The sequence below is a fragment of the Rhinopithecus roxellana genome, chromosome 19 (genome assembly GCF_007565055.1).
Source record: "Rhinopithecus roxellana isolate Shanxi Qingling chromosome 19, ASM756505v1, whole genome shotgun sequence".
Lineage (NCBI taxonomy): Eukaryota > Metazoa > Chordata > Mammalia > Primates > Cercopithecidae > Rhinopithecus > Rhinopithecus roxellana.
In genome coordinates this window covers 25,303,495-25,325,369 of record NC_044567.1, presented here as the reverse complement: position 1 = coordinate 25,325,369, position 21,875 = coordinate 25,303,495, and the positions used below count along the sequence as shown (strand labels likewise).

Sequence of the window (21,875 nt, the reverse complement as noted above, 5' to 3'; positions counted from 1 at the left end):
CTCACCCCACAAATAATTATTATGCTCAAAATGTCAACAATGCCAAGATTGAAAAGCCCTGGCTTAAACGATATGCTCTAGTACAATGAATGCAGCCAGGCATGGTGGCTCACACCTATAATCTCCAGCACTTTGGGAGGTTGAGGCAGGCAAATCACTTGAGGTCAGGAGTTTGAGACCAGCCTAGCCAACATGGAAAAACCCCGTCTCTACTAAAAATACAAAACTTAGCCGGGCATGGTGGTGCATGCCTATATTCCCAGCTACCCAGGAGGCTGAGGTGTAAGAACTGCTTGAATCCGGGAGGTGGAGGTTGCAGTGAGCCGAGATCATGCCACTGCATTCCAGCCTGGACAACAGAGTGCGACAGAGTATAAATAAAACAATAAATTAAAAAAATAAAAAATAAAATAGTACAATGAATGCTCTGTGGTCATCAGAGGGCATCACATATCAGAAGAAAAAGAAAAGGCAGCTCAACATATAAACATTTTTATAACAAAGGCTGTTTTCTAAATGTGCCACAGCCCTCACCACGGTAGGAAAACTTGATAGTATTCCATAAGTCATCTCTATAAGATAAAGTCTGTCACACCAAAACATTTATCTGAAGCAGTGGCTTCACCCCTCATCTTAGAATAAGCTAAGGAGATTTTAAAAGAACAAACTGAAAATGTCCATCTGAACCCAATGTCACAGGCTGAATTTTGTCTCCCAAAATCCCCATATTAAAGCCTTAACCCCCAATGTGACTGTGTCTATAGACAGGGCCTGTAGGAAGATAATTAAGGCTAAATGAGTTGATAATAGTGGGTCTAATACAATAAGGCTTGTGGCCTCATAAAAAGAGAAAGAGATACCAGAGACTGATCTCTCTCCAAGCAAGAACAGAGAAAAGGTCAGGTGAGGACACAGAAAGAAGGCAGCTGTCTGCAAGCTGAAGCAAAAAAGTGAATTTTCTGACACCCTGATCTTGGAATTCTTGTCTCTCAAACTGTGAGAAAACACATTTCTGTTGTTTAAGGCACCCAGTATGTGGTATTTTGTTATGGCAGCCCAAGTAGACTAATACACACCCAAAGATTTTCTTTCAAATGGCCTGGAGTATGGTATGACCCAGCACTGATTAATTTTCAGCCAAATCCCAAGTGATTCCAACAGCTAGTCAGAAACCACCAGTCTAGTATCACAGAATAATTACAAACATGCTTGAAGGAATATGCTGTTCAGAAAAATTCTAAGGTTTAGCCCAAGACGAAAACTAGGATACTTTTTGCCATAATTATTTCCTCTCTCTATCTTTTAGGATCTGGAGGTAACATGCCGTCACCTTCAAATTCTTTTGGCATTTCATCGGTTTCTGAGTTTTGTGTTAGAAGATATAGTTTAATTCAAAAGGTACACTGATGAAGCTAATGTAATCAACTATTTTTTCTATACTATGGAAGATGGAGCTCTTGGGAAAAAAATGATTCCTAGTTCATTATCATTTTCTCTTAACAGTCAAAAGTGTAAGTCTGTGAGACTTTTCAGGAGAACTAGATTTGTATGCATAAAACAGAGCTCACCAGACCACTCCATCATAACAAGACCTTAAAAAGCTATGGAGTGGCCAAGTGTGGTGGCTCATGTCTATGATCCCTGGTAATTTGGGAGGTCAAGGTGGGAAGATTACTTGAGTCCAGGAGTTTGAGACCAGCCTGGGCAACAAGTGAGACCCTAGCTATAAAAGAAAAGAGAGACAGAGACATGGCATTAAAAAAAAAAACATTCTTTTGAAACAAGTATATGCATTTCCACATAAATTTCAAATGAAAATGAAATTAAAAACTGTGTCATACCTGGTAAAGTCTGGTGGAACAGGAGTGGTAACAAAAGATGCCATGGGCTTCCGATGAACTTGCTGAAACATCATAAGGATCTCTGAGCTCTTAGATATCAACTCACTCTTACTACAAGACCGCAACTGTGTGAGGAAAAAAATTATCTGAACAAACAAAATCACTATTCACTGCCACCTCAAAATTCTTAATTACAAATTATTCTGATTATAAACTGAAAAAAATGAGAAAAATAACTCAAAGTGAGCTTGAGAATTAAGAATCTACAAAGAATCTAGGTTTATTTCTATAATATTCTAACAGTAAAGTCACTGAATAAGTATACTTAATATTAATGCATTTTTCTCTCCTTACATTTTAGTAAAGTCACTGAATATACTTAATATTAATGCATTTTTCTCTCCTTACATTTTAGGATAAGTGAGGTTCTAAGCAAGTACAAATGTATTTTCAGGCTGGTACAGTTAAGTTCTTATGAATATATTAATGAACAAACCTGTAAGTTGAAAGCTTTTCTTTTCTTTTCTTTTTTTTTTTTTTTTTTTTGAGACAGTGTCTTGCTGTCGCCCAGGCTGGAGTGCAGCGGCGCGATCTCGGCTCACTGCAACCTCCGCCTCCTGGGTTCAAGTGGTTCTCCTGCCTCAGCCTATTGAATAGCTGGGATTACAGGTGTGTGCCACCACACCCGGTTAATTTTTGTATTTTTTAGTAGAGACTGGGTTTCTCCATGTTGGTCATGCTGGTCTTGAACTCCTGACCTCATGATCCACCCGCCTCAGCCTCCCAAACTGCTGGGATTACAGGTGTGAGCCACCGTGCCCGGCCAAGTTGAAAGCTTTTAAAAGCAATCATTTCTCAGGTTGTATTCTAGGTAACAGAATACAAAACATACACACATACACCCGTGTGTACACACACACACACGCACACACACAAACCATCTGATACTAATTTGGGAAACACTACTTTGGGAAAAAGTAACAAATCTCACTTCAGTAACATAATCATGGTAGATAAAAGACAAGACTACTAATTTTTTCTTCAAAAAAACCAGTCTGAAGTTAAGTCCTAGTTCTGTCACTAATTACATGACTCTGAGTCTGTTTACATACGAAAATAAAATAGTAATATCCACCACTGCTTACTTCATTAAGTTTGTTATAAGGATTATGAAGCTATAGTGAAAAAGCTTTGTAAACTATCTGTCATGTGCTGAATTTTGTGGCCCTTTCCTCCATAATTTATATGCTGCAGGCTCAACCTCCAGTACCTCAATCTATTTGGAGATAATCTTTAAAGAGGTGATTATGTTAAAATGAGGCCACTGGGGTAGGGCCTTAATCTAACATGACTGGTGTCCTTATTAAGAGGAAGAGACTCTAGGGCTGTGCAATCACACAGAAAAGTCCACATGAGGACACAGTAAGAAGGCGGTCGTTTACAGGTCAAGGAGAGAGACCTCAGAAGAAACAAAACCTGCCAACACCTGAATCTTATACTTTCAGCTCCTAGAATAATGAGAAAACAAATTTCTATGTTTAAGTGTCACAGTCACTGGTATTTTGTTATGACAGGCCTAGCAAACTAATATACTATCAAATGCCATATGAATGATATTCATAAAACCCACCTACAGTTGAGTTTATATCTTTTAAATAACAGTTGCTCATGGCTCACCAAAAATAATGTATCATATGGCTGGGCACAGTGGCTCCCACCTGTAATCCCAGGACTTTGGGAGGCTGAGGCGAGTGGATCACTTGAGGTCAGGAGTTCAAGACCTCATGACCTGGCGAGTTCAAGGCCTTGTCAACACGGTGAAACTCCATCTCTACTAAAAATACAACAATTAGCTGGGCGTGGTGGCGCGTGCCTGTAGTCCCAGCTACTCAGGAGGCTGAGGCACAAGAATTGCTTGAACCCAGGAGGCGGAGGTTACAGTGAGCTGAGATCACGCCACTGCACTCCAGCCTGGGCGACAGGGCAAAACTCTGTCTCAAGGAAAAAAAAAAAGTATCATATATCATATGCTATATATCAAAGTTTATAGTTACCAAGAATAATGATATCATGTTTGAGCTACAGCATCAATCAATGACGTAACGGTAACAGCAGAAAATAACAAACAGCTGCATATTTTGTCATTCATATTATTACGTGTCAGGCATTGCCCAAGACATTACGGTTTTTTGAACAATTTACATAAAGTGATCTAAAGTTATTTGAACTGTTTGCTTAAGATTTTTAAGGTATGCTTAAAATCACTGTGTATATGTACATACATACACACATAATACAAAAAATTTTAACTTATAATAATTGAATGCTTACTGTGTATATCCTTCCTTGACACCATTTCTTCCAAAAGCAACATGCTCCCTTCAAAATTAGTTTATTATCACCATACGTGTTTCTGCAATTACTATGTGTGTACATAAATCCATAAACAATGTTTTGAATGTTTTCAAACTTTACATAAACACTAACAGGCTATATCACCATGTAGCCTACATTTTTCAGTTATTATTATTTATTTATTTATTTATTTTTTGAGACAGGCTCTCACTCTGTCGCCCAGGCTGGAGTGCAGTGACACGATCTCGGCTCACTGCAAGCCTCCGCCTCCCGGGTTCAAGCAATTTTCATGCCTCAACCTCCCAAGTGGCTGGGACTACAGGCATGTGCCACCTCACCCAGCTAAGTTTTGTATTTTTAGTCGAGACGGAGTTTCACCATGTTGCCCAGGCTGGTCTTGAACTCACTCAAGAGATCTGCCCACCTTGGCCTCTGAAAGTACAGAAATTACAGGCATGAGCCACCACGCCTGGCCTATTTGTTTACTTTTTTAAACAGATGGGTCTTGCTATACTTCTCAGGTGAGTGCAGTGGCTTTTCACAGGTACAATCATAGCATACTGCAGCCTTGAATTCCTGGGCTGGGGCAATCCTCCCACCTCAGCTTCCTGAGTAGCTGGGACTACAGGCATACACCCAATCTCAATACTGTTTTGTTAAAAACTAAGACAATGGCCTAGGCCTACACATGGTCAGGATCATCAGTATCACCACCTTCCACCTCCACATCTTGTCCCATTGAAAGGTCTTCAGGGGTACTAGCATGTATGGATCTACAATGCTAACAATGTCTTCTTCTGGAATATAGACAACTTTTTCTAAAAAGTAGGAATAAATGCTAGAATATATTCTAGAATAATGAATGGTACGGTATAGTAAATACATAAACCAGTAGCATAGTTGTTTATTATACTTATCAAGTATTACATACTATACATAATTATGTGTTATATTTTTATACAACTAGCAGTGCAGTATGTTTGTTTATACCAGAATTACCATAAACACGTGATTAATGCTTTGTGCTACTACATTACAATAGCTATGATGTCATTAGACATCACCACTAGGCAACAGAAATATTTCAGCTCCATTTTAATCTTATGGGACCATTGTCACATATGCAGTCTGTCATTGACCAAAAGGTCGTAATTTGACACGTCTGCATATGGGAGATGTGTACAGGTTACATGCGAATACTATGCCATTTTATATAAGGGACTTGAGTATCTGAGGATTTTGGTATCCATGAAGGTCCTGGGGCCAATACCCCACAGATATACATGTGTGTGTGTAAAAAGGAAAAGGAAAAAAGATTGGGGATAATGAAGAAAAAAAAGAGTATTTAGTAAATGTTTATATGCTGAATTCTACCAGCCACATTGTCAATCAAGTACAAAAATAAAATAAAAATATTTCCAGACAATGCAGTCAAGAAAAATGTGTTCTGATTACCCTTCCTGGAAAGCTACTGAGGGAAGTGGGATATTAAAACAAAACAAGTAAACCAAGAAAGTAGATACCATAGGAATCAGGAAACATGGGATTCAACACAAGAAAGATGTGAAGGGAGTCCTCAGAATGATTAAGATAAAAATCTCAGGAGACAGCTGTGTATAAGGCATAGAGAGAAATTACAAAAAGCAAATTCCAGACAAGTGAATATATCAAATACTTACGCAACACTATATATTTTATGTACTCATTTACCATATACTTCATATTCACCCACCCTAATCTAAAATATAAACTCTACGAGGACAGAATTTTGCCATTTTGTTCACTGCTGTATCACCAATATTTACAACGATGCCTCCATCTATTTAGGACTTAATATTTCCTCAATAAATAAAAATGCTAAACTTTAGCGTAATAATCACTAGATGTAAAGTAACTGGCAATAATATCCCCACAGTGTGGGGAGATTTTAACCTCTTATACATTCAGATTTCTATGGAAACAATTCTGTTCTTACAAAGCAGAATGTAGTTCTAATGCGGTTCCTAAACATGAAGAAAAAACTTGAGAAGAATCAGCTGATTCCTATTTCATAAAAATCTCCATTATAACACAAAGATCAACAGATCTTTTGATCTCAAACAGATAATCTCTGTCAAAAAAAACAAAACTTTTATAGTATACAGAGAAAAAAGGATAAAGACTATTTCATTACATTTAATATTTCATCACCTGGTGCTCCACCTCCTGAAGTAAGGATTCCAAAAGTTCTGTTTCTTGGGTTAGAGATGTCTTCTGACCTGATTAAAAATAGTGAATCATCAACACTTGGGCTCATTACTGGTTTAAGAATGAAATTAACTTCCAATGAACGTATTTAATAACAAGAAATACACTTCAAGTAAGCAAAAATTCCTCATTACAGCTACCCTAAAAATTCTCATTCAATTTTAAGAGGTTGAATATTATAGTAGCCTTGAAAATGGAACTTCAGAACCAATTCTAATTAGTTTAGAGAAGATTATCACTCAGACTGAATTCATCTAAGAAATGAAATGTGCAATGACAATATACTTTAAGCAAAAAAAAATTTACTTTTCTAGATTTTCATATTCCCTTGGGAAAAAGCAATAACATGAATTTCATTCAGTCAGTTATTCTGAAATAATTTTTCACCAAATTTAACTGTGGCTTAAAAGAGAATACAAAGTGGGCCAGATTTTTAGGTTAAATGTCAGCAAAAAGTCTGTCCTGTTTACAAGGACCTGTTTACAAAAAAAAAAAAAAATTCCCAGAGAGGTGAATAGTCTCAAAGAGTTGGAGACAAAAAAGGATAAACAAATTATTACTGCCGGGGGTCGATGGCTCATGCCTGTAATCCCAGCACTTTGGGAGGCCAAAGAAAGAGGATAACTTGAGCCTAGGTATTTGAGACCAGCCTAGGCAACATGGTAAGACTCAGTCCCTACAAAAAAATTAAAAATTAGCCAGGAGTGGCGGTGCATGCCTGCAGTCCGTTACTCAAGAGGCTGAGGCATGAAAATCGCTTGAGTCCAGGTGGTCAAGGCTGCATGTAGTCACGCAGAGAGCCTTGATCGCACCACTGCAGTCCTGCCTGGGCAACAGAGTGAGACCCTGTCTCAAATTACAAACAAAAAAATTATCATTACAGAAATTATCATTACAGAAAAGGAAAAAATGCTTTACATGTTTTTAAACAAAAAGAAGATAGGTATGCTTGCCAAATCAGGCCATTTTCTTTATAAACCCAAAATTTGAAAAACTGGAAGTACATCCATGATGGTAGCAAAAGTTTTATCAATCTGTTGTGTTATTTGATAAGAAAAAACATTTAATAGGTAGAACTTTTATTTTATTTATTTATTTTTTGAGATGGGGTTTCACTCTTGTTGCCCAGGCTGGAATGCAATGGCGCCAACTCAGCTCGCCACAACCTCCGCCTCTCGGGTTCAAGTGATTCTCCTGCCTCAGCCTCCTGAGTAGCTGGGATTACAGGCATGCGCCACCATGACCGGTTAATTTTGTATTTTTAGTAGAGACGGGGTTTCTCCATGTTGGTCAGGCTGATCTCGAACTCCCAACCTGAGATGATCTGCCTGCCTTGACCTCCCAAAGTGCTGGGATTACAGGCATGAGCCAAGGAGCCCGGCCTTTATTTATTTTTATTTTTTTTTTGAGACAGGGTCTGATTCTGTCACCCAGGCTGGATTATAGTGGCACGATCTCGGCTCACTGCAACCTCCACCTCTCAGGCTCAAGTGATCCTCCCACCTCAGCCTCCCGAGTAGCTGGGACTACAGGAGCATGCTATTGCACCTCGCTAATTTTTCTTCTTCTTTTTTTTTTTTTTTTTTTTTTTTTTTTGGTAGAGATGGGGTTTTGCCACATTGCCCAGGCTGGTCTTGAACCCCTGGGCTCAAGAGATCCACCTGCCTCAGCCTAGAACTTTTATTTTTGAAATAAAACTCAGAATTTCAAGATTGCAAAAAGAGTTAAAATAAAGTATTAGCTAGAATCTAATATTATCAGACATAAATTCTACTCTCTCCACATCCCACAATCCTAAAACATTAGCCTATGGACCACATTACAGTACATAATTAAACTTAAAAATGAGCGGCAGAGGCCGGGCGTGGTGGCTCACGCCTGTAATCCTAGCACTTTGGGAGGCCAAGGCAGGCGGATCACAAAGTCAGGAGTTTAAGACCAGCCTGGCCAATATGGTAAAACCTTGCTTCTACTAAAACTACAAAAATTAGCAGGGTGTGGTGGCACACGTCTGTAGTTCCAGCTACTTGGGAGGCTGAAGCAGAAGAATCACTTGAACCTGGGAAGCAGACGTTGCAGTGAGCTGAGCTCTTGCCACTGCATTCCAGCCTGGGCAACAGAGTGAGACTCCATCTCAAAAAAAAAAAAAAAAAAAAAAAAATTAGTGGCAGAGGCCAGGTGTGGTGGCTCACACGTGTAATCCCAGCACTTTGGGAGGTGGAGGCAGGTAGATCACTTGAGGTCAGGAGTTCAACACCAGCCTGGCCAATATGGTGAAATCCCCATCTCTACTAAAAATACAAAAAATTAGCCGGGGGTGGTGGCACATCCCTGTAGTCCCAGCTACTCAGGAGGCTGAGGCAGGAGAATTGCTTGAACCTGGGAGGCGGAGGTTGCAGTGAGCTGAGATAGTGCCACTGTACTCCAGCCTGGATGACAGAGCGACACTCTGTCTCAATAACAATAATAATAATAATAATAATAATAGTAATAATAAATTAGTGGCAGATATTACAGTATGAATTAAAAATCTGAGGCTTATGAGACTATTCTGAAGATATACTAACCCTGAAAATATCCTTTTCCCCACCTCTTATCCTTAGAAAGAATCCTATTTAATCATAAAAGCTATCTTGGAAATCACAAATTATAATTTTTCATAATGAAAAATAATTTGCAAGCCACAAAAGCAGGGCAAGTTCAGTTATTGTAAAGGGAAGTTATTTCACGGAGTTATACAGGTAGCAAAATTAATAAATTTAAGAGATCTGTACTGTGGTATTATTTAACTTTTAGTTGATTCAATTAAATGAATGAAGCAATGAACAAATTCACTCAAGAAAAACAACACCATATGCAAATATGTATTTGGCTGCTACTGAAGATTACATCAACAGTTAAGATCCCCTCAATTTTAAAGTCCTAATATGTATCAACATCCAGCACTCTACATGGCTTAATGAACTTAAAGGGATCTCAAATATTATCTAAAGTTCTGAAAAACTAAGATCACCTACATGTATGACTGCAACTGAGGACCTAAGCACAATTATGATTTTCATTTACATGAAATCTTTAAGTGGCATTGTGACCGGTATAATCAATACCTACAGGTTTTGTCTAATTGCTTGATCTGTGGGAAAAAAACTAAAAATCAGATATTAAATAGTATAGTATTATAATAGAAAAGCAATTTATGAAATGATATACAAATATACAAACTCAAAGATATTTACATCTCGTTTTTTAAAAGTTAAAAATAAAATGGATAAAATCATTATTTTGGATGACACAAAGACATGGCTAAAATCTTGGGAGAATCAAGACAGCCAAAAAAAAAATTCTTTGTTCACACCTTATTTAAAGTATATATATTTCACTTTGGACTATGCTAAAAAAAATGCAAAGCTGGTTTTAGTCAGCAAAACACTGGAAAGACTAAGATCACCAAAACAAATCAAACAAAACTATAGCATTGGATCAAATTCTTACTTAAATTTTAAGTTTAATATCAGGTTCCACAATCAAAGAAGAATGAAAGAATCTTTGAAAAGCAAAAGATCACCAATAAGTATAATTAAACATATGTAAAATGAACCCTACTAGAAATCAAAAGCTGAGACTTTAAATCTCTAAGAAAAAACTGTCAGGGGATGACGCTGGTATTTACAAATGTTAGTTTCTTCATCCTCAATGAAAATGGATGGAAAGGATATGGAACATTAGTAGAAGGAATTCTGTTAGATTTGGAGAAAAAGCTACCTAACAATAATGCCCAGTGGCCATTAAGATTTTCATCCAAATGGCTATGAACACTTGGATTGTCATCCAAATGGCTATGAAAACTTTTATCTCCTACCATTTCTAAATACAAGTCAAACATTTATCTGTCTAAACTTTAACAACATGGAGTTGCCTAAAATCTCAAGATTCCTTCCTAGGATCACGACCCTTACTCTTCAAAGACTAAATCTCAAAGAAGCTGAAAGCACCAGGTACCCCAGCAGCATACAAAAACACTTACCCATCAGTGTTATAAGTTTATTCTTCAGCTGTGTGTCTAACCGTGCAATCATCATCTCCACTGCATTCCTAATTTCCCGAACACGCTCATCTTTTGCATTTCTTACAGCTTCTACGTTCCTTTCCTAGAAGATAAACAGGTAAGAATAATTTTAATTGGGTAGATTTTAAAAATAGAAGCACCACATTATAATATTGCCAAGAATAGATAATAGGAAAAAGGTAGAGGAAGGTCAAATGGAAATGACCCAACTCGCTTATATTTCAAAATGGCAGACTTGCAATCAAAAACACAAATTTTCTGCATAAAGAATGTTACAAATGATCACTTGGTTCTTGATTCCTAAAGTGGTAAAACAAAGAAGGCATCTGTTTTTAATTTAGCATATGGTCCACAAACTTCATTTTAAGTTAGGAAACGGTCCATAAATCTCATTTATGACTGTCATTCTGCCAACTTGAAACAAAACGTATTCTAAAAATATGCTTAGTATTTCATTCTTTGGGGCTTATCACACTTTTTCACAGAAATAACATTATACATAGCCCACTAAAGCTGTTTGACCTATACAATATCTAAAGAGTAATGTTAAATATTACACTTTTAACTCTGTGGAGTTCTAAATCAGGACATCACAAATAGTTCATTGCTTAGCAAAAGAAACTCACCCAAAAGCTGGAGATCCAAAGAGTGTATAACTTAATGAATGACTGTAAAAGTCAATATTGATTCTGTTTAGAAGTCAATTATTAGGGCCAGGCACAGTGGCTCACGCCTGTAATCCTAGCACTTTGGGAGGCCAAGGCAGGTGGATCATGAGGGCAGGAGTTTGAAACCAGCCTGGCCAATATGGTGAAACCCTGTCTCTACTAAAAATACAAAAATTAGCCAAGCATGGTGGCAGGTATCTATAATCCCAGCCACTGGGGAAGGTGAGGCAGAAGAATCACTTGAGCCCGGGAGGTGGAGGTTGCAGTGAGCTGAGATCTTGCCACTGCACTCCAGCCTGGGGGACAAGAGTGAAACTCTGTCTCAAAAAAAAGAAAAAATAATTATTGACTCTGTAACAAATGGACTTTTTAAATTCACCGATTTTCTAATTCTGCATAAGTGGTAATTCTCTGACTCCAAATGCTTCCTTACAAGCCAGGGGTTTTGTATGGAAATTTCTCAGTTACTCTGAAACTTATGGGATTTGACTATAGGTACAGCCTATCAAATTTGCTAATCTTGAAAATCTTGATTTCAATATCTGACTAACTTATATTATATAAATATATTATTATACATTACAGATTGAAAACAAAATAATAATATTTTAGTAGTAGTCTTACCACTTCTTGAACTAAGCTGATCAGTTCCATGAGACGCCGACGAAGTTTGGCTACCTCTTCATTCACTTTAGTGACATGTTGCTCATAAATTTCTGCCAAAGGTTTAAAGGTATGTCCGCCATGCTATTTAAATTAGAGTAGCTTTAGAATACTTTCACGTATCTCATCTGCATTTACATTGCTGTGTAACACTCTATGGACACTAATAAACTGGTAAATATTTCAAATGAACTTTATCTTATTAGCTAATTAATTTTGTTGAAGCAGGCCAGTGCCTGCTTAAAATCACTTAGTCCACCAGGAACTCTTTCAAGATTGTAAATAAAGGGCTTTAGCAAAATACTCATTTAACTAGAAATTAACTTTTTATTAAAAAGAACCAAAATCTTTAGCCACAGCCCAAATCAACTGCTACAACCTTATCAGTCACTCACTCTTCTCTAAGGCAACACTAGTTTTCTTCCATGTCCTCAAACTTCTTTTTTTCAGGACTTTACAAAAAATTACTCCCTCTTATTAAAAAATAATTCTCAGCTGGGGGGAGTGGCTCATGCCTATAATCCCGGTACTTTGGGAGGCCAAGGAGGGCAGATCGCTTGAACCAAGGAATTCAATACTGGCCTGGCCAACATGGCGAAAACACGTCTCTACTGAAATACAAAAAGTAGCCACGCATGGTGGCACACACCTGTAATCGCAGCTACTCAAGAGGCTGAGACATGAGAATTGCTTGAACCTGGGAGGCAGAGCTTACAGTGAGCTGTGATCGGGTCACTGTACTCCAGCCCAGGTGACAGAGAGAGTACCAAAAAATTATAATAATTTTTTAAAAACAAAAACCAAAAATAATGGTAATAATGCCAGGCACGGTGGCTCATGCCTGCAATACTAGCAATTTGGGAGGTTGAGGCAGGTGGATCACCTGAGGTCACGAGTTCGAGACCAGCCTGGCCAATATGGTGAAACCCCATCTCTACTAAAAAATATAAAAATTAGCTGGGCATGGTGGCACACGCCTGTAATCCCAGCTACTCAGGAGGCTGAGGCTGGAGAACCACTTGAACTCAGGAGGCGGAGGTTGGAGTGAGCTGAGATCATGCCACTGCACTCCAGCCTGGGTGACAGAGTGAGACTCTGTCTCGAAAAAACAAAACAAAGCAAATAATAATAATTCTCCATCTTCCCTCTCCCATCTTATTTGTCTTAATCCTACTCATCCTTTGCAGCTTAGCTCAGATTTACAGGATCAGCTGCTATAGTTATGTATCCTCATCAGCTCTCTGTATTTATTCCTCCAATTTATCACACCAATTAAATATGTAATTAATTGTTTGATATGTTCATCACCAAATCCCTAGTCTTTACCACAGCTGAATGAATTAGAAAGACACTCGAAGAAAAAGCCCAGGATACAAAATTAACAAAAGCAATGAACCCATTTTCCATCCCACAGAATTGCTACAGAGATAGAAGGGTAGTTCTGTAGTAACCTCACAAATTCAGTTGCATTCAACTCAAAGAACAATTTTTATAGCTAACTACTTAAAAATAATTTTGATTGGTAACCAGAATTATTAAATTTTTAATATAAGAAGCCTCCTGTAAGTTCTTACTAGAATTGTCTTATTTAGCCAAAGTATCCCATTATTGTCTCCAAAAAAGATGTAGATTTTTACATGTTCACTTAAAGTATAGAAAAAAAGTCTCTACTTATTCTCTTACAAAACCTATGTATTTAAAGTATTAAATGTAAGAACTTCTTAATTTTTTCTAGTCAGCGCATTAATATTCAAATTCTCACAGAAAGCTCTCTGAATTGAGTTCTACTCAACCAATCTGGCCTGTCACTTTCTCGGTAAAACATACTGACTGATGTCCACAGAATGATCGATTCTCATGGCAACTCTAGATACCTACCCACTTCCATTTCCCCCATCACTTATTTTTCCTCACTAAGAATCTATTGTATTTATTCTCAACCTATTTATGCCAATTGTACTTAATATTGTAAGGAGATCATTTAATTACGTATTCAGAGGCCAGGCACAGTGGCTCACGCCTGTAATCCCAGCACTTTGGGAGGCTGAGGCAGGTGGATCACCTAAGGTCGGGAGTTCAAGACCAGCCTGACCAACATGGAGAAACCCTGTCTCTACTGAAAATACAAAATTAGCCAGGCGTGGTGATGGCGCATGCCTGTAATCCCAGCTACTAGGGAGGCTGAGGCAGGAGAATCACTTGAACCTGGGAGGCAAAGGTTGTGGTGAGTCGAGATCCCGCCATTGCACTCCAGCCTCGGCAATGAGTGCAAAATTTTTTCTCAAGGAAAAAAAAAAAAGTATTCAGTAAACAACAGAACATGACTTTAAAATAAAAAAGCTGCTTCTAAGAAAACTAACTTCAATGCTTCAAGCTCAATAATGGCAGACTGTCTTTAAAAACTGCTCTTGAATTCAATTGGAAAAAAGAATCTAAAAAACAAAAAATAATTATAAGATCTAGATATGGCCGGGCGCAGTGGCTCAAGCCTGTAATCCCAGCACTTTGGGAGGCCAAGACGGGTGGATCACGAGGTCAGGAGATCAAGACCATCCTGGCTAACCCGGTGAAACCCCGTCTCTACTAAAAAAAAATACAAAAAACTAGCCGGGCGAGGTGGCGAGCGCCTGTAGTTCCAGCTACTCAGGAGGCTGAGGCAGGAGAATGGCGTGAACCCGGGAGGCGGAGCTTGCAGTGAGCTGAGATCTGGCCACTGCACTCCAGGCTGGGTGACAGAGCGAGACTCCGCCTCAGAAAAAAAAAAAAAAAGATCTAGATATGTGCATTCATGTTGTTTCACAAGTGTCTAAGTTCTTGCTCCGTTTTAAAGGAACTAAAATTGGAAACCCTGGCCAGTACATCAATCAACTGACCTTTAATGAAAAAAGTGACCTGGATCCTACAACAAAAAGATTTGCAAATGAATAGAGGATATGTTGCATAGGTGTTAGAGGTTAAAATATTTATGTAAGGGGTCCATGTCCTACATTAAACCGCACAAACAAGATTCTCTGGAATAAAAGTACAATACCTTTAATAAAGCATCTATAGAGCACGAGAGCATAATGAAACTATTTTCTATCTGAATAAGTATTTCAGTGCCTTCTAGTCTCTAACTAAAAAAAAATACTGAATTTGTTCTGCTCACCATTCCTCCCCAAAGTGCACACTGATGGCAGATACACTTCTTACAAGTCCAGCAAAATACACTAAGTTTTTCATGGTGATTTTCACATCTATACATTATAAAAAGAAAATAAAGTTATAAATTAAATAAAATTGGAACATTATCACCTCCACAAATTCTTAAGCTTGAGCAAACAGGTCAATTTTAAATGATTATGTCTCAAGAAACAGTATAAAATGTACTCCATGCCTTCTGTAAAGTAAGCTAAAGAAGTTTATGTGGACAATTTTTTTAAAGTACTGTTTTCATTGATCTGGACTTTATAATCACATGCAAAATCAGATTTGCTTCTTAAAGACAGCATATATATTGCATCATTTCCAAGCAGCACTACAGATGATAAATTCTATTGTACTACTACATTTTGGGCATGTGCTTAATAATATTGATTATGCATTTACACCTACATGAGCATGCACAAGTACTTTTCCTACATGTGGTCAATGATAACAATAATCAAGACACATGATTAACTGCATGATTTAATACTAGACCCTCACGGAAAATTAACAACTCAATTTTAAACTTTCTTTTAAACTGGATATTCACATGAAAAACAATAAAATTAGACTCTGTTATGGACTGACTATGTTCCCCCTCAAATTCATAGGGTAAAGCCTTAACCCCCAGTGTGAATGTATTTGCTGACAGAGCCTTTAAGAAGGTAACTAAGGTTAAGTAAGGATCATAAGGGCAGGACCCAAATCCAACAGCACTGGTGTCCTTCATAAGAGGAGGAGACACCAGGCGTGCACATGCACATAGCAAAGATCATGTGAGGACAGAGCTAGGTGGTGGCCATCTACAAGTCAGGGAGAAAGGGAGGCCTCACCAGAAACCAACACTGCCAGCATTTAATCTGGGACTTAACACCTATCAGAACTGTGAGAAAATAAATTTCTATTGTTTAAGCTACTCAGCAGTATTGTTATAGAAGACCTAGCAGACTAACACAGACCCTTACTTTACACCATATACACAAATAAACTACAGGCCAGGTGTGGTGGTGGCTCATGCCTGTAATCCCAGCACTTTGGGAGACAAAGGCGGGTGGATCACTTGAGGCCAGGAGTTTGAGACCAGCCTGGCCAAAATAGTGAAAACTCCTTCTCTACTAGAAACACAAAAAATTAGCTGGGCGTGGTGGTGCACGCCTGTAATCCCAGCTACACAGAAGGCTGAGGCACGAGAATCGCTTGAACCCGGGAGGCAGAGGTTGCAGTGAGCTGATAATCACACCACTGCACTCCAGCCTGGGCAACAGAGCAGGACTCTGCCTCAAAAAAAAAAAAAAAAAAAAGAGAGAGAGAGAGAGAGAGAGAGAGAGAAAAGAATGAAGGTTTAATATCCAGAATATATAAATAACACCTATAATTCAACAAACAAATTTTAAAAACTCCCATTTAAACATGAGCAAAAGATCTCCAGTAAGCATATGAAAAGGTGCTCATCACTACTAATCATTACAGAAATGTGAATCCTAACCTCATACCGTATTAAGATGGTTGCTATAAAAAAAAAAAAAAAAAGAGCAAGTGTTGGCCAGGATGTGGAGAAACTGGAACCCTTGTGCACTGTTGGTGGGACTGTAAAATGGTACGGTCACTATGGAAAACAGTATGGAGATTCCTTAAAGACTTAAATTAGGCCGGGCGCGGTGGCTCAAGCCTGTAATCCCAGCACTTTGGGAGGCCGAGATGGGCGGATCACGAGGTCAGGAGATCGAGACCATCCTGGCTCACATGGTGAAACCCCGTCTCTACTAAAAAATACAAAAAAACTAGCTGGGCGAGGTGGGCGCCTGTAGTCCCAGCTACTTGGGAGGCTGAGGCAGGAGAATGGCATAAACCCGGGAGGCGGAGCTTGCGATGAGCTGAGATCCGGCCACTGCACTCCAGCCCGGGCGACAGAGCGAGACTCCGTCTCCAAAAAAAAAAAAAAAAAAAAACTTAAATTAAAAATAGAATTACCACATGATCTAGCAATGCTACTTCTGATTATATAACCAAAAGAACTGAAAGCAGAGTCTCAAAGACATGAACATCCATGTTCATAGCAGCATTATTCACTACAGCCCAAAGGTGGAAGCAACGCCATTTTCACTGACAGATGAATGGATAAACAAAATGTGACATATACATACAATATAATATTACTCAGCCTTAAAAAGGTAGGAAGTTTTGACACATGGATGAACCTTGAGGACATTATGCTAAGTAAAATAAACCAGTTACAAAAAGATAGGTACTGTACGGTTTTACTCATATGCGGTATCTAGAGTACTCAAATTGATAGAAACAGAAAGTACATCCGGGCGCGGTGGCTCAAGCCTGTAATCCCAGCACTTTGGGAGGCCGAGACGGGCGGATCACAAGGTCAGGAGATCGAGACCATCCTGGCTAACCCGGTGAAACCCCGTCTCTACTAAAAAATACAAAAAACTAGCTGGGCAAGGTGGTGGGCGCCTATAGTCCCAGCTACTCGGGAGGCTGAGGCAGGAGAATGGCGTGAATCCGAAAGGCGGAGCTTGTAGTGAGCTGAGATCCAGCCACTGTACTCCAGTTTGGGCGACAGAGCGAGACTTCTTCTCAAAAAAAAAAAAAGAAACAGAAAGTACAATGGTGGCTGCCAGGGGCTGGTGGGAAGAGGGAATGGGGAGTGGTTTAATGGGTACAGTTTCAGATTTGCAAGTTTAAAAAGTTCTGGAGATTGGTTGAACATGTGAACATGCTTAACATAACTGAACTGTACATTTAAAAATGATTAAGATGGTAATTTTATGTATATTTTACCATAATTAAAATGTTTTAAGTATTCTCTTGTTTATAAAGTAGACACACTCTTGCAATTTTTTTTTTTGAGACGGAGTCCAGCTCTGTCATCCAGTCTGGAATGCAGTGGCACGATTTTGGCCCACTACAATCTACACCTTCTGGGTTCAAGCAATTCTTGCTGCCTCAGCCTCCCAAGTAGCTGGGATTACAGGCGCCCACAACCACGCTCAGCTATTTTTTCGTATTCTTAGTACAGACAGGGTTTCACCATGTTGGCCAGGCTGGTCTTGAACTCCTGACCTTAGGTGATCCACCTGCCTTAGTCTCCCAAAGTGCTGGGATTACAAGCATGAGCCACTGCGCCTGACCCACTCACGCATTTTTAAAAAAGCATTTCATTGATGAAGGACACCGATCTTAGAGAAAATACTTACATAGGTTTATATTTTATATTTCTAATTCATAAGTAATCAGAATATCAAATGGGAAATTAATAAAGGTTAGAAAAAATATATCAGATACTGTTTGGAAGCTCACTTAGCAAGACTTCCAAAATACCACATGTATAATATAACTTTTACAATATAGAAAATTTGCCAAAACTCCACTTAATCAATAGCCTGCATTCACCTGCAAAAAGGGAAGGCCAGTAGGCATCAAACGGCAAATAAAGACTAGCAGGTTAGCAAACTGTAGCGGTCCATTCCTTTTGAGGCTCTAATAGAACAGGCCCAACAAGAGGTAAAAGGTCTTTCCAAATAGTAATACCCACCACTTCAGAGGAAAAACACCTAAGTGTTCACCTAAGAAATGTGTTATTATATAGAAAAGAAATTAAATAACTACTTTTGGTGAGACCTCCACAATGCTACAAATGACAGAATTCCTTAAAAGTCCAGTTAAACTGAATAGTAGCTTTTTAGTTTTAGTTTTTTTTTTTTTTTTTGGGAGATGGAGTCTTGCTCTGTCACCCAGGCTGGAGTGCAATGACACCATCTCAGCTCACTACAACCTATGCCTCCTGAGCTCAAGTGATTCTCCTGCCTCAGCCTGCCAAGTAGCTGGTATTACAGGCGTCCACCACCACACCCAGCTAATTTTTGTATTTTTAGTAGGGACGAGGTTCTCCATGTTGGCCAGGCTGGTCTTGAACTCCTGACCTCAGGTAATCCACCGGTCTCGGCTTCCCAAAGTGCTAGGATTATAGGCATGAGCCACCACACCCGCCCAAATAATAGGTTTTAATTCTGATTATGCATTAATGTGTTATACTACCATAATTAAGCCTCTTTTTTTTTCTTTTTCTTTTTTTAAGTGATGGGGGTCTTGCTATGTTACCTAAGCCATCCTCTGGGCTCAAGAGATCCTCCTGCCTGAGCCTCCCAAGTAGCTGAGACTATAGGTGCACACCACCATGCCCTGTTCTCTTATTTCTATGGTTCTAGTTCCTCAGTATAATGAAGAAACAGATAAAATTTTTTCTAACGACCTGTGAGGTTTCAACCTCTTGCTTTACCATGTTGTGACTCTACAGAAAGTGACCAGGTTTTATTTCTAAACATTCAAGGGTCCTGGAATCTCACCTAATTCACGTTATTTTATTGTTGCTGGACAGTGAAGCCTTACAATTAACCATGTTGTAGCTTCTTCATCTATAAAAACAAATCACTGCCACATCATTCTTTCCTTTCTTTATCTGCTCCCCATAACAACTCTCCAGATATGTTCAAAATTCTTCAATCATGGAACATAAGACCATTTATTCATTCTTGTCCCTTAAACAACTTAACACAGTATTATCACTGTGTCCCCATTAAACAGTTAACAGAAATCATGTCTCATTTACCTCTGTATGCCTATCATCTAGCAAAGCACTTTCTGTATGGGGGGAGGGGAGGGAGGGGAGGGCAAGGAGTGTCTGTGTATATACATGGCATGAAATAACCGTTGTTAAATAAACATAATAAGAATATGTTACTTAACGGCAACAGCACATGATTGAAAGAATTAAAAATTTAAGAAATTTAACACTATTTATTCATAAATAACTAAATGGCAACTACCAATATAGTGTCATTAAACAACACAAAGGCAAAATCCATTCCATATTGAACAAAGAAATTGAGGACATACTTGTCCTTTTCATTTTCTTCATGTTTGGTGAGACTGCAGAGTTGAAGAGTATCGAGCTGTTGTGTTACTTCTTCTGCCCAACGACAATTTACTAGTTCTCGTAGCTGGAGTGGAGCACTGGGGAGAAAATCCATACACATACACTAATTCATGAATTTCAGATTATTTTATAAAATAAACACATCTCTCAAAATAGAGAGCACAATAATACTCATACCATAACACTATTTTTTTTAAGAGATAGAGTTTCACTCTATGACCCAGGGTGGAATGCAGTGGCATGGATGATCATGGTTCACTGCAGCCTTGACCTCCTGGGCTCAAGCGATCCTCCTGCCTCAGCCTCCTGAGTGGCTGGGACTACAGCAGCACACCATCAAATCCAGGTAATTTTAAAATTTTTTGTAAAGACAGGGATCTCGCTATATTTCCCAGGCTGGTCTTGAACTCCTGGCCTCCAGTGATCCTCCCAAAGTACTGGGATTACAGGTATGAGCCACTACCTGGCCCCATAACACTATTAAAACTAAAAAAAAAAAAAAAAAAAAAAGAAAAAAGAAAAAAGAAAAAGACAAAATGAAAAATACAATTTGCAACTTATTTTCACCATATTAACATGTCATTTACAAAAACAAACAAAAAAACTAAACAAAAACATATGATTCAGAATATGGACTGAATTCTCAACTTCTGAGTCTAACACTGTACTGTTGGCATGGTGGCTCATGCCTGTAATCTCAGCACCTTGGGAGGCTGAGGCAGGTAGATTGCTTGAACTGAGGTGTTTGAGACCAGCCTGGACAACATGATGAAACCCTGTCTCTACAAAAAATTAGCCAAGCGTGGTGGCGTGTGCCTATAGTCCCAGCTACCTGTGAAGCTGAGGTAGGAGGACCACCTGAGCCAGGGAGATTGAGGATGCAGTGAGCCAAGATTGCGCCACTGCACCCCAGCCTGGAGAAAGAGATCGACAACCACACGTAGCTAGTGGCTACCATACTGGACAGTGTAGACATAGAACACTTTCATCATTATAAAAAGTTCAACTTGATAGTGCTGGTCTTATAAGATAATATAAGAAAGGTGGGACCAGGCACACTGGTTCACACCTACAATCCTAGCACTTTGGGAGGTCAAGGTGGTAGGATCCCTTGAGCCCAGGAAGTCAAGACCAGTTTGGCAAACACAGTGACATCTCATCTCTACAAAAAATAAACAAAATTAGCTTGGCATGGTAGCACACACCAGTGGTCCCAGTTAGGAGGGAGGTTGAGGTAGGAGGATCACCTGAGCCCAGGAGGTCGAGGCTGCAGTGAGCTGAGATCGTGCCACTGCACTACAGCCTGGACAACAGAGCGAGACCCTGTCTCAAAAAAAAAAAAAAGTAAAGAAAAGTGAATACAAAATGAAAAAATGGGCAACAGATGGCACTCCAGCATTATTTTTTGAAACCAAAAGTAGAGATAACCTAAACGTCTCTCAATATGGGGATAAATAAATCAAGATATAGTCATAACATTGATTAGTCACTTTTAAAAAAATGACTTATATATACACACAATCAAGAAAAGATACCTACCATATTTTACATGAAAAAGCAAACTGCAAAATAATATTATATCATTGGGATATTTTAAGAAAAAGCATATGGGAATCACATACGCATGTATTTAAATATAGGCACAATTATACTGGATTAGGGCATTACAAAATACATGCACAAAAAACAGTCTAGAAGAATAGATACCAAACCCAACAATTTCTTTTGCAAGTGTTATTAAGTGAGAAGACAGGGCAGGGAGTATCAGAATCAGAAGCCTTTTTATTTTATATTTATCTCTACCATATGGATTTTTTTTTTTTTTTTTTTGAGACAGACTCTCGCTCTGTCACTCAGGCTGGAGTACAATGGCACGATATTGGCTCAAGTGCAGCAGTGCG

General features: G+C 38.8%; 1 protein-coding gene across 6 annotated transcripts in view; it reads right to left on the bottom strand.

The window, feature by feature from the left end:
• The window catches only part of TRIM37 (tripartite motif containing 37), a 125,686-nt gene that overhangs the window by 87,703 nt on the left and 16,108 nt on the right, over nucleotides 1–21,875 (bottom strand). For 5 of the 6 annotated variants that reach the window (XR_004055020.1, XM_010376828.2, XM_030923389.1 and 2 more), the window contains 6 exons: nucleotides 19,935–20,051; nucleotides 14,989–15,076; nucleotides 11,802–11,924; nucleotides 10,468–10,591; nucleotides 6,387–6,454; nucleotides 1,842–1,966 (listed from right to left, as the gene is read on the bottom strand). Coding sequence is in view for 5 of the 6 variants with exons in the window: in XM_010376828.2 (XP_010375130.1) it covers nucleotides 1,842–1,966; nucleotides 6,387–6,454; nucleotides 10,468–10,591; nucleotides 11,802–11,924; nucleotides 14,989–15,076; nucleotides 19,935–20,051 (645 nt within the window). In the remaining variant the exon portion in view is untranslated. Of the gene's footprint in view, nucleotides 1–1,841; nucleotides 1,967–6,369; nucleotides 6,455–10,467; nucleotides 10,592–11,801; nucleotides 11,925–14,988; nucleotides 15,077–19,934; nucleotides 20,052–21,875 lie in introns of all 6 variants that reach the window. The other variant, XM_030923391.1, reaches the window with a different exon arrangement.